The sequence below is a fragment of the Larus michahellis genome, chromosome 1 (genome assembly GCF_964199755.1).
Source record: "Larus michahellis chromosome 1, bLarMic1.1, whole genome shotgun sequence".
In the NCBI taxonomy this organism is placed as follows: domain Eukaryota; kingdom Metazoa; phylum Chordata; class Aves; order Charadriiformes; family Laridae; genus Larus; species Larus michahellis.
The window spans coordinates 75,691,528-75,704,721 of NC_133896.1; the positions used below are offsets into that span (position 1 = coordinate 75,691,528).

The 13,194-nt window shown below is 36.2% G+C and overlaps 1 protein-coding gene across 2 annotated transcripts in view; it reads right to left on the bottom strand.

Moving 5' to 3' along the window:
* Window positions 1-385: 385 nt before the first annotated feature.
* Window positions 386-13,194, bottom strand: part of ARFGAP3 (ARF GTPase activating protein 3) — a 36,500-nt gene continuing 23,691 nt past the window's right edge. For both annotated transcript variants that reach the window (XM_074588127.1, XM_074588137.1), the window contains exons 12-16: window positions 8,478-8,615; window positions 7,125-7,248; window positions 6,098-6,188; window positions 2,188-2,309; window positions 386-1,488 (exon numbers count right to left, since the gene is read on the bottom strand). In XM_074588127.1, the coding sequence (XP_074444228.1) occupies window positions 1,471-1,488; window positions 2,188-2,309; window positions 6,098-6,188; window positions 7,125-7,248; window positions 8,478-8,615 (493 nt within the window). In that variant the 3' untranslated portion in view covers window positions 386-1,470. The remainder of the gene's footprint in view (window positions 1,489-2,187; window positions 2,310-6,097; window positions 6,189-7,124; window positions 7,249-8,477; window positions 8,616-13,194) is intronic.

Consider the following 13,194-nt stretch of genomic DNA (forward strand, 5'->3'; position numbering starts at 1 on the left):
GTAAAGCTCTACAGTTAAGCAGGAAAAATGCTCATCTACTCTCAAAAATGAAAGATCATTTTTGGATTAATAAATTTAAACACAACAGCCATGAGAGAAAATTACCAGAAGTAAGAGTTAGATGCAAAAGGCAGCTAGAAATTAAAAAACAAATACAGCTATACTATATTAACTGTATTTCACCACAGTATTTTAATACAGTAGCCTATTTTTCTATCCCAGCCTGTTTTGATTTTTAAATCACTGTAGCAATTTAATGAGAAAGCTAGTTTCACTAATTGAAATGAAAGGCTAATTTTACCAGGTCATTGTACAGACAGAATACAGACGGCAGTATTTAGAAAGCTGGAGACTAGTGTCTGCACATAGAAATTTAATTAAAATATGAGTTTATATCAACTGTTTTTATTAGATATCAGCAGTTTACAAATTTGAATTAAGAAATAAAGTTACAGAACAGAATTAACTTGAGCTCATTCTTGGTTGTGAGGGTTTTTTCTTCACTCATAATTGTTTTTATACAGGATATCATGAACAATCAATTCTAGACTGTCTAAAACACAGCCACACTATATTTCTTCATTCAACATTGCATAAGTTATCAAAAAACTACGATTGTTCTAAACATTTTTAACAAGTATTTAATTAACTGCACTATTAGGCCCTTTATATATTTTAGGTTTTTTTCAATTTGTACACAATACAGATTTTTAAAAAGCACTTAAGGATTCTATATTGCAATTTTTTTTTAATTTTCAAAATTAGGAATAAATAGATTGTTCCCATGACAAGATGAAATCCACTATTCAATATACCATGCGTCTTGTCTTCTCCATACCTCACATCTAAACATACAATTTTCTAGCAGGAATACTGTTTTAAAATACCAATTCCCCATCATTTTAATGCACATCAATTTATGACTGCAAGAGCTTCTACTTCCTGATAAGAGCAGGTTTAACTTAGTTCTATATGTGGCTACAGTCCACTAAATACCACCTCAGTAAATGCTTAATTTAAATCTTCTCCATAGCTCGTAAAACTGTCATAAGACAAGTTATGTCTGGTGAGTAAGGATGCAACTGCACACAGGTTTCTATTAGGAAGCCTCATTTCCAATGTATGGTTCATCCTTCTTTCTCCTTCATGCCTCACAGCCAAAACCAGTAATAAAATAAACTTCCAACATCTAAAATTAAGGTTGCTAAGAAACAGGAGACTGTAAAGGGGAGTAAAAAAAAGAAAAGCATATGCAATGTAACAAGTTGCTACAAGATTTCCGCTCTGTAAAGATAAAGAGCAGTAAGAAGAGGCTGAGCCAGAAAGCTGCACAAGTAAACAAATATGCTGGGACATTTAAAAACATCAACAGTCTTAAGGCAACCTTCATTCGAATCAGCAATATGATTACTTGTATATCTGAAGAAAAATCCTTCTTTAAGGTACTTAATTATGTTGATACAAAAGACATTATGAACCATACCGATCCTAGAAAAGTAAAAAAAAAAAAAGACAGAGTTTGTTTTCCATTGAAAGAAATTAATTTTACTTACATTTATAAAATAAATAGTAGTTTAATTCATAAAGACTTAAAGAAAATTGACCAGCATTTCCAAGAACTGAAGTTTATGGTTAAACTCCAGGATAATTAGGCTGATTTTCAAACATCTGGCACCTCTCACTACCTCATACAGGAAATGCAAACTAACTGGAGTATGATGCATGTTTCACACTGTTGAGACCAAGATGTCTTAATTTTGTGCACAAACATGGATCAAAGGTATTACTGTCAAGTCAATTAAAGAGCCAATACAAGAGCGGGGCTAGACGACTTCTATAGGTCCCTTCCAACTGAACTATTCTATTCTGAGTTATGAACTATTACTACTTTAAAAATAAAGTGACAACAAATAACTTCCATGATGGATTTTTTGTTTCAGTTGTAAGACAAGATATAAACTATAAAAGGAAAAAGATGAAAAAGATATTCTAAGGAAGGTGAGCTATCAGCTACAGGTTTATTTTTAAAAAGATAAAAGATCTACTGTCTACCATGAGAGGCCTACAAAGCTCAAAACCAAATTCATTCTTTTCTCCCTAAAGATGATTCAATGGCAAGATCCATATACTAAATTTCTACAAAAGGACTTAAACTGATGCTTAATAGCCTGTAATATTTTCACTAACCTGTATAGTTGTCATGACTCCATTAGCAAGTACGGAAAGTTTTCCAGCCACGGATTTCACTCCTTGTTTAAACTGAGCTACATCAGGAGCTGAAGGCAAGACATTTGTAATATTGTAGCTGCCTAAAAGAACACACACACACAAAAGAAGACAACAGAATTTTATATTAAAAGTAGACTTTTTTCCTCCTGAAATACAATATACTACTAGAAGCATAAAAGACTAATGTCTGATTAACACTGTAAAAAACACTAGACAGATCTCAAATTTCTTGAATGCATCTTCGTTTTAAATTTTTTTCAGATGTTCGTAATTCCACACAGTGTCATCTTCTACACTTTGTATCCCCAGCTGAGCAATAAATGTTTGAATAAGAGATAATTTATTCTGCACTTTCAATCTGTTGCAATGTTATTTGTCTTGTATCATAAACAGCTGTTATTACCTTGCAGTTTAAAGACGAATGCACCTCAGCGGTGGCTGAAGTGATGAACCCTATTTGTGCGCGTGCATAGGTATGCTTTGCATGCTGTATATACACACATATTTTGCATTACTACATCTGAGGCTTGGAAAATTCTATAGAAATTATAGTAAAAGTTTTAAAACTCCAAAACAAAGCTGGCAATCCACTCTTACTTGAAGTCAATATAGTTCAGCCAGTAAGTGTTAGCTCTACTGCTATTATGAAAAGTATAGGCCTAAAGGAAACAGGAATCAAAAGATGTTTCAAAACTCACTGCATGATAAGCAAGTTTTTAGCATTAACATGCTAACAATTACAATCACCCACTCATTTGCAAAAACAATTACTGGCATGCCTTTATATTAAATACCTGATACTGTAAAAGGCACAAATGGCAGTAAAACAGCATCACAGAACTATGATCTTGGGAATAAATGGGGCTCCTGAGAGGAAGCATTCCAAAACAGACCATTTTCAAAACAGGGACTGCAATCTGTAGCCTTAATTTAGGCACGTAACCAACTGATAGGCATGGCCAGTCGGGACACAACTTGCGAGCAGTTACTGAACCTCAGACAAACTCATCCAGCCGCAGACTCCACAACCTGCACAACTGTAACACCCTTTTGACAGCGGCTGCACACAGGACATTTCTACAAACTGGCAGCCCTTCCTTCTTTTCTTTTTTGTTTTTTTTCTTTTTTCTTTTTGAACAGGGGTGGAGGAGGAAGAGAAAGAGAACCTGCAGCTCCTCTTTTCATGGGAAATTAAAGGCATCTCCCTCTTTAGCATGCCGAGACAGCCATGACCTTAGACAATTTGATTTACCTAAGTTAAGTGGCTGACTCATTGTGAGAGGTACATAGTCACATTAAGAGAGCTTCCCACTCCATTCTTTAAAGCCACCTAGCAGCTGTTTCTACAATGCATGAGCACACTTGTTTATAGATTATTTTCAAAAATTCACTGTCACTGAGGCAGCCCTATTTCTGAACTGTAATTTTGACTTCCTTACAATTTGTTCAACTTATCAAATGCTTCAGCATTTTTGTTATTAAAGTAGGGTCACGGAAATAAAACTTGCAGATATAAATAACCTGAGAAAAGCTCTAAGCACTTCTAGCCACATGAAGTTTTTCGTGTTTTTCTGGTTATGTGTGGCCATCTGAAAAACTTCTTGTCAATGAAACAGGAAAGCAACTCCTTTTCTTGTGGTTTCCTTCAAAAAATCAGCAACTACAAGTCAGCCATCTGACATGGCATCTTTTGTAAGCAACAGGTATGAAATAACGCAAAGTAAAAGCGTTTTCTTGCAGCCCCCTCTTTTTGGTAAATAGCTCCTACAGCATTCTATACAAAAGCAAGCATCCCAAAACTGTTCTACCCTAAAATCTCAGCAATGCTCATAAAAACAACTTCAGATTCAAAGGACATTTTATTCTCGCAAGGATCCCAGAATTAGAGCAGTGTTTTTGTTGCCAGCCTCTGGTCTCCTGATTGCCTTTATTTTATGGACCTAATAATGGCCTTGGCAACAATTCAACACCAGACAAGCTGTCAGTGCAGTCCAAGAAGGGCCACTGTCAAAAGATAATGGGGTGGGGGGTGTAACAGAATAACATGCAGGCAAGATTCTGTAGACTGAATATAATGTGAATTTATAATACACAAACCAATAATTCCTAGTTTATTTTTTCCTCACTATTATTTTAGAGGAGTTAACAACCCACAAAATTTATCAGAAGTTTAGTCTTTAAATTTACTTGTTTGGTTACATGCCAGTCACAGAGAGTAACTAACCTCGAGTCACAGGCAGGTATTTTTCATCCCATTATGAGGAATCTCTGCATTCCCCCACAAGCCCCAAGAACCTTTCCAAGTGGTCAATGATGAATAATCATGTGTGCACAACTCGTGTACACATAGTAAACATTATATAGTTGCCTGTAAGTACCCTTATTCAGAATACAGTGAGAATTTGATCACATGCGTGTACATAGAGAGGCACTTTCATATATATATATACACACACACACACAGAGATATGACATCATACAATTTGCCCCATCTTTAACTTACATTTACCTTTTCCTTGTTCATTCTCTTATTCATTACTGTGTAAAAGCCCCACACATATTACACAAATTAAAGGAAAAAATGATTAATTCCATATACAATAATTTCTATGTAAGAAAATTAAAAGGAAACACACAAAGAAAGTACTACAGATAGATAACAAAATAATATTTATCACAATCCCATGTATACTTGAAAACATAGTTTACAAATTCAGAAAGAAATACCATTTCCCTGCGTGTGTTCCCCACATCTTTTTAATCACAAGTATGACACCATGCAAATATTTTACACATCTTTTCATTTTTTAATTTTTAACTTTTTTTTTTTACATTTCAATTGACTAAAATCCAGCTTAAGTAACTGTAACAGGAGTTATTCCTATACTAGCCAGTGTATTCAAAACTTGCTTTCAGGGAATCAAAACTGAACAGTCACTTTTTTTCCCCCCTTCAACTTTTCCAAAGTAAAATCAGATGCTACGTACTGCTTGCTTTTCTAGCCTATTTATATAATTACTCACAGATTTCAAGTTCTTCAGTAATACTTTTTTTCCATTTCTTGAATGAAAGGGAATAAAACTCCATTGAATGAAATCCAGCTGACCAAGTCAATAAAATTTTCTAGTATTTCTTACCTTTTCTATTTCACGTTATTGCACTATCCAAAAAGGGTGTTGGAAAAAAAACCTGTGAGATTTTCAGTGGCCTAAGGGGCTACTTTTGAGTACGTAATGCTTCCTCCTTTCTGATTTGATGAACTATACTCCCCACTGTAAGGTGTTCCAACAAATATTTTAAACAGACAAACCAATTGTAAAATTTCCTTAATTGTTTAGCAAGATCAGTGTTAGAAGCAGATATCATGATGAATGGATATGCCACGCAACAGATTACATGGGAATATCAAGGCCACTAACATTTTATTAAAGATTCCTCTTAGATGCGTTATTATTATTATGACAGCTATTTTCACGTCTATGAATACATAGGTTATTTAAGGTAACTTATAAAAAAACCTGCCAGATAGTCAATTTAGGTGTTACCTCATTTGTTTTTATAAAAAAATATTACAGTTCTCCTTCGATAAAAATTATTCACAATATAGTTAGTCTATTATTTGCAACAAGTCACATAAAAACCAGTATAAAATATTGAACTTACTGAAATGAAAACACAGAACTTGAAATTTAAGATTTTTTTTTTAAATAATGACTACACTTGTTATGCTTGTTTGACCTATTAGCAATACTAGAACATACTGTACTTTGCACACTTCTTGCAGAATACCGCCGATAGTGTAACTAGAAGCAGAGTATGGGAGCGTATTCACCGCATAATACAATTTCTCACTCTGTTCAATATGTACCTGTTGGTTGTTTTTTCTGATCTTCAAACAAGTCAGCTGAACTTATAGATGAGCTTCCAGAAAATCTTTCTAGTCGAGCCCTTGCTTCATACTAGAAAAGAATTGAAAAGTATTGTAATAGTATGCTGTCATCTTTCAAGGTCATGTCAAATAATTCATGAGATTACAGGTACAGTTTCAGAACATAAAAATCCAGCTGAAGTTGACCGTTCTGAAAGCTGTTCCCATTTTGTATTTTTCACATGACTTAGACGGTGTGAGTTTGTCCTCATCTCAACCCATTTCTGAGTTGATCAAAGAGGGAAATTCACCACTGCACAACCAACAGGCCTACTCACTGCTAGATACCCTAAAAAAAGGGGATTGCTGAATAGGCAGAAGAAAACGAACTACACGACCATTAAAAACAACTACTGAAAAGTGTGAAATGCAGTGGTTGGGTACGGTAAGGAAAAAGCACGGCAGTTAACATTATGTTAACCCTTCTAATCACATGATGCTCTTAATTCAACTTTTTCTGAGTTCTTCGGGAACAGTAATGCATTGATTATATTTTTTTTTCATTACTGTTTACATTGTTAATTTTCATTAAAAATAGGGTTTTTAAAATGACCCCTCACCTCCAAAATGCAACATAATATTAATCTGTTTTTTATTCCTATGCTGATTCAATTACATGTCATTTGTTGAACCATTTATCTGCTTGCTTAGTCTTACAATAATAATAATGTTACTACAAAAGAAGTAAGCCTTCACACAGCATCAGGCTGATTCTTTCAAAAATAAAGACTCCTGAATAATAGCCTACCAATTCTATCAGAGAGGAATGATGTTGGAGGTAAGTTCCTATGTGCACCTGCAACTTGTACGTTTCTATCAAACAAATATTCAAGAGGACGTAATTCTATAAACTTATTAATTCTACCAATTTCAACTATTTATTGCCTTCTCTTTATACAAGAACATCATATTTATAGTCAAAGAATATTTTAACGCTCAAAAATATTTATCACTGCTTTCTACTTACATCAGCATGATCTTGCCTTCCAAAATACATGTCTGATGAAATTGCTTTTACGTTGCCAAATTTTTTTTGTGCCTCATCTGTGTTTAAAGATGGTTCATATTCAGGCTTACGACGAGATGTAGGCCTAAAAGAAAAACAAACTGCATTAGTGAGCGTAATTTTTATTTATATCATGGTAGAATGCAATAAATCAAACAACAAGCACTATCATCTTTGTTTTGTGAAGCCTAAAATTATAATTGTGATTTATTGTTTTTAATAAAAATTAAATCACTATGAACCCAGGATAAAGAAATTCAGATAACTAAGTGGATAATAGCAGCAAATAAAATTCCAGTGACAGTTTTACAAGATGGTGAATATATAGTATTTCAAATTCATTAATCCTGTATCTTTATTTTCAGAGTTCATTTAAAAAGCAAGCCAAAATTATGTCAACAAGGATAGAATATTTCTATAAAACCTCAAAAAAACCAAAACACAATGTCAGTTAAATTCAGATTTAAACTAATAGTACAAAAAGGTTCACCATCTTTTGAACTGTAACTGCCTTCTACCTCAAATGTACATATTCAACACTTGCCTTTTTTCTCCCTTTTTTAAAAAAAAAAAAAATAAAATGTACTCAAATAAGGAAGTAATTTCGTTATGGACATGAACTCCTATTTTTTGTAATATGAATCACTGGTCCAGTCTTCAGGAAACAAGAGAACATGCTTGTGTTCAGAAAAAGAAAGAAGTGGTACTTAAGTGCACAAACTGTACTGTGCAGGTAAACGGATACTAATAACTGAAGCAGAAAACAACAACCAAGCACACAAAACCCCATGTTCTTACATTTTGCACTTGATTACAAAGACAAAAACACACTTGTTAGAGAAGAAATATATTCATTTTTTTTCAACATCACAACAATTAGACCTGTTGTTTTTGCAAGTATCTTCAATACCTTCACCCGAAAGCTGAGTACCCTACAGTTTCATTCATTTGGTAACCGGGTTCATTACACAATAAACAAAGCAAGTAAAGCAAATATGCTCTCAGAACAGTGTAAATATTTGTTTTTCTCGCCATGTCTTTTATCTATTTTTTTGCTGAAATGCTTTGGAAATTACCTCCAACACATATACTCAACAGCACTAAGCAAAACAGTGCTTAATATGTAAATAACTAAACAGGAAATTCAGCTTGCAAAAGAAATTCAGCAAGGAAGTCTCTTGACTACTGATGAAAGTTATGGCCAAATTTTCTCTCTAGACTGAAAAAAATCCCACTACTATGACCAGGACTCAAATCATATTAACAAGCTTGGGCCTGCTATACAAAAAAATCAGTCAGGTTTTCTTTGTATACCTGTCTGAAAATCCTGTACTTTTTGAAGTTAACATTACATCAACATCTCTACTGTTATTTTCTTTCTTCCTAAAAGAATCCGTAGTGTCATCCCATTTAGAGAAAGTACTGCTCCTCAAATCTAAAGAATCATGGTACCTAAAATAAAAGAAGAAAAAAAAGTATTGAAAAAGCAGGAACTTTATATTGTTAAGTAAATATTACTTTAATAATTGTTCACTAGCAACTAAGTTTTCAGCACAACAGTATCTGTCAGTGAATAACTTGGATTTCATGATATTGGTTAGAAGCTTTCTGCAGTTGAATCCAATGGATTTTTGTTTTTTTTGCACGCATATTTAACCAAATGAAAAGTTTTGCCTTTCTTTAGGCTGGATATGGTCATGAATGCAGTGGACTGCCTGAAAGATCGTGTCACATCAAAAACAGCAGAGCAAAGTTCTCATTACTTCAAAGTATTATTTCTTCAGTGTCAGACAATGTGTTGGAAAGAACACTGTCAAGATACCTGGCTGGTTTAAGAGCTTCAGGAGCTAAGAAAACTTCAGGATGGACCCTGTGAGCAAGGCATCATGATGATTATGCCCCACCCCTTGAAGTGTTCGAGGCCAGGCTGGACAGGGGCTTTGAGCAACCTGGTGTAGTGGGAGGTGTCCCTGTCCATGGCAGTGGGGTTGGAACTACATGATCTTCAAGGTCCCTTCCAACTCTAACCATTCTATGATCCTACAAGGTACGGTGGCCTGCTTGTAAAGGCTTGGTCCTAAGAAACCAGCTATGAAAAAAGCCACCACGACTTTCAAGCCACTTTGAACACTCCAGAGTGCCATGAGCACCTAACCCATGGTATCCAATCGTGCTGTGGTTTCACACAGGGCAAATTTTTGAACTAACGGGCTGACAGAGGCTAATCTCACAGTTCCATATGAGTCAATCTATAAGCTACACAACCAGAGAGTCTGCTCCTATTTTCCAAGGCATCAACAAACATAGTTCAGAGCAGTAAGGAAAGCTTTTGTCTCTCGTTTTGGATGTATTTTTTAATACAAATATTAGTATTAAATACCTCTGACCTTTGTAACATCTTTTATTAAAACAATGCTAAATAACATATCTCTTAAAAGGGTGCCTTAATTTAATAAGACAATCTTCTCTGGCATACTAAAACTACAGAGAAAACAAAAAAAAAAAGCAAAAAAAAAAAGCAGCATGTTATCTTGACCTTTTCCCCTTTGATTATCTACACATATCTAAACTTATATGGAAAATACTGGAAATAGACCCCAACTATTAAAATGCCAAAGATTAAAAATTTCCCTTTGTGGTTAAGTAAATTTTCTTAAAGTTTGGATATGACCAGGATAGGGTGTAAGATGATCAAAACGACAGGAACATAGCAGAACGGAATCATTCAAAAGAACAAGCACAGGATATTAACGTCCGCACCTGTATTTTGTGAAAAGTACCTTTAAGAAAAACACTCTCCATGTTTGTGTTATGAATAGTCAGGACACTGTTTTTGCAGTTTATGAGAAATGTGACACCTTCAGCAGCAAAGTCTCCCACCTCTGCGTATATAAGATAGCATGGACAGATCCGGAATTAACTTCTATAAAAAGCAGGAATCTCTCCCCCTTTCTTCTGACAGACAAAGGGAAGTGCGTTTAGTGCTCTGAGCAAAGGAGACTCACTGCAATGCAATCTTCATCTTCACAGTATCAACCCACAGAGTAGATGTTACACCCAGTAGATTTACTGATGAATGAGGCTTTTTACCCCCTCCACCTTTTAGATACAGGTGAGAAATCCACAGTAAGAGTCATAGATGAAAGCTGAAAAGAAAGGAAAAACACAGTATCTACTTTTTGGGGCAGATCACTACACTAATTCAATCTTTCACTGTTCCTGTGAGTTTAGGTTGTTTTCAGTGCAACATCAAGCGTAAAATAAATAAAAGGAAAGCAGAAACTCCCAAACAAGAGTGGAACACCACCAGAGAGTAGCTGGTATTCCAAATTTCTTCATTCAGCTGCCTCTCTCCCTTACACCAGCTTAGAAATATGGCAAGGCACTACGTGCTTTCCTACAGCCAGAGTCATTTTGTTTTTGCCTAACTTTCGAGTTTCTATATCATATGTTCTTATGGTAGCAGAGTGTAGAAGCACAGTTGTTCTGTATTGGGTTGGAGCAGAGCCATCTTTCTTTTCAGTGACAGAGGCTCTTGCTTGTTGCTGTGGCAATCAGGGTCAGCTGACTTGTTGTTTGCCCTGTGGAAAGGTTACACCTGTGGACAGGTCAGGTAACCCCAACTGACTAATAGGGTATTCCAACCCATCTGCCATGCTCAGTATAAAAGCTGAGGGATCAAAGGGGTCAGGCTGGCTCCCCTCCAAGGGCTTTTCTTCTTTGGATTTTCTCTAGTGGGTTATTCTTCAATGACTGACGTCTGAGGAGGACCCTGTCAGCTCATCTGCCTTTTGATCCCGGTCACCGTGTTCCAGTTCCTGTTTGTCACTGAGTCCAGTCGGGAACTTTCCCAGTGCCTGCCAGTGACATCTTCCTAGGAACTTGATCTGGTTTTGTATATGTTTATTTATATTATATCTATTTCATTACATACTTTTTCATTTTATTATTAATTTTTCATTAGTTTAGTTTTTTCTAAACTCACAAATCTCTTTATCTCTCTTCTTCCTCTCCTTAGAGTGAGAGTTGGGGGAGAGTATCTGTTGTCTTGTCATTGGCCAATCTGGCCCACACCATGACAGATTTATTGATGCCCAATGTGGGGCATGAGCTTCCAGTTTTCTCAGGGAATGTCATTCCTAAGCAAAATGTTGTATTGTGCCTTTAGAGAACATTGTTTGAAGTTAACAGATACAATGCTGCTGAACATGCTAAATAAGTTGCATGGTTTACTTGCTCTTTGTATTTGTATGCAGTGGTTTAAGTGTGCTATTTTTGTATGGTTTGTCATTCAGATGTATAATATGGTTACTTGGATAATGGCTATACCTGTATATTTCAGGCATCACATGATGGATTTTATTACTAATTACACTTTTGGTTTCACCTGGGAAAGGTTTAATCTTGCCCTTCAATGCTTATGTCAAAGAGCTAGGGGATGGAAACCTTTTGGGCTGCTTAGAAAATGAATGTTACTTTCAAAAGATCGTGATTTTGTTGCTTGTTCTCCTGAATATGTTGCAGGAGTGGGCATTGTGTTACACGTGTTGCTGCTACTCATATCGCACAGGCCAATTCAGAGCTGGCACAGATACAAACCACTGCCCAAGCTACCTCCCTATCAGCACCAGCTGCTGCTGTCACTACTTCAGCTGCTTCAACAATGAGTACTGCTGGTACTCAAACTCCAACAGAAGCAGTACAAGTTGCCCTGTTTACCAGGAAGCATAAAACAAGATCAACTTGTTCCCCTGCCCCTTACCATAAAGGCCAGCAGAAGCCAGGTAGCATGGGAGAGAGTTCTTCTGGCGAAGATGAAGGAAAGGGTCCTGCTAAGGCAGCATCAATGCAGGAGGACTCAGATGTAGAGATAACTGTTAAATCCTTCTCTATAAAGGATTTGAGAAACACGAGGAAGGACTTTAGTCCTCAAGAAGGGGAGACACTTATCTCCTGGTTGCTCCAATGCTGGGATAATGGAGCTGCTTCCATAGACTTAGAAGCCAAGCAATTGGGAAACCTGACCAGAGATGGAGGTATTGCTAAAGTGATTGGGAGAAAAATCAAACACACTCAGTCTCTGGAGGTGACTGCTATCAGTTGTAAAGGGCAGGTATCCCTTCAAGGATGATATCAAATGCCATCCAAGTAAGCGGACAAGCATGGAAAAAGGTATCAAGTACTTGAGGGAACTGGCTGTGCGAGAGGTGATTTATGGTGACTGGTAAGTGAATGTAGACCCTGATGAAATGCCATGCAAACAATCTTTGCTAAGAAAATTTGTGCAGAGCGCACCATCAATGTATTCCCATACATTGTCAACAATGGTTTGGGAAGGATCCAATATTGATGCACCAACTGTAAATGAAGTAGGTAATAGGGTATGCCAGTATGAAGACAGCCGCTCTCGTCCCCTCACTGTAGCAGCTGTGGAAAAAATGGCTGAGACAATGAGTAAGAAAATAGCCAAGCAAAACGAGAAAACTGATAAACTTTCTCATGAACTGCTTGAAAAACTGTCTGAGAAGGGGAAAGAATCCCACTCTTCCCCTCAACAGACCCATGTCTCAGTCATTAAGAAAAAACACCCTCCTACAAAACAGATTCAAGAGAAACAGGACCCGCTTAGAGATTTCCTGTGGCTTTGTGTCTGCAATTATGGAGAGGATATGAGTAAATGAGATTTAAAAAAAAACCCCAAAACTACACTGGTCCTACAACCATGAGTGCTTGAGTTGCAAGGTAAAGGAGATGGAAGAAAGAATTCTTCCAGCAGGAGGGTGGCTGTTCCAACCCATCGTAAGCAGTTCTCCAGTCCAATAGGAGCTCATCTGCTAATCATAGATGGTGTCCTCAGCATTAGAGGTGCCCCGCCTCCAGCCACGAGGAGGAAAGGGATAACAGAGTTTATTGGACTGTGTGGTTCTAATATCCAGCATGATTATTTTGCTTTTGGGCATATATTAAGATGATATTTAAATTACTTAACCTCTATTTCAAAGTCACATTTTGGAATAAAGGATAACAACCA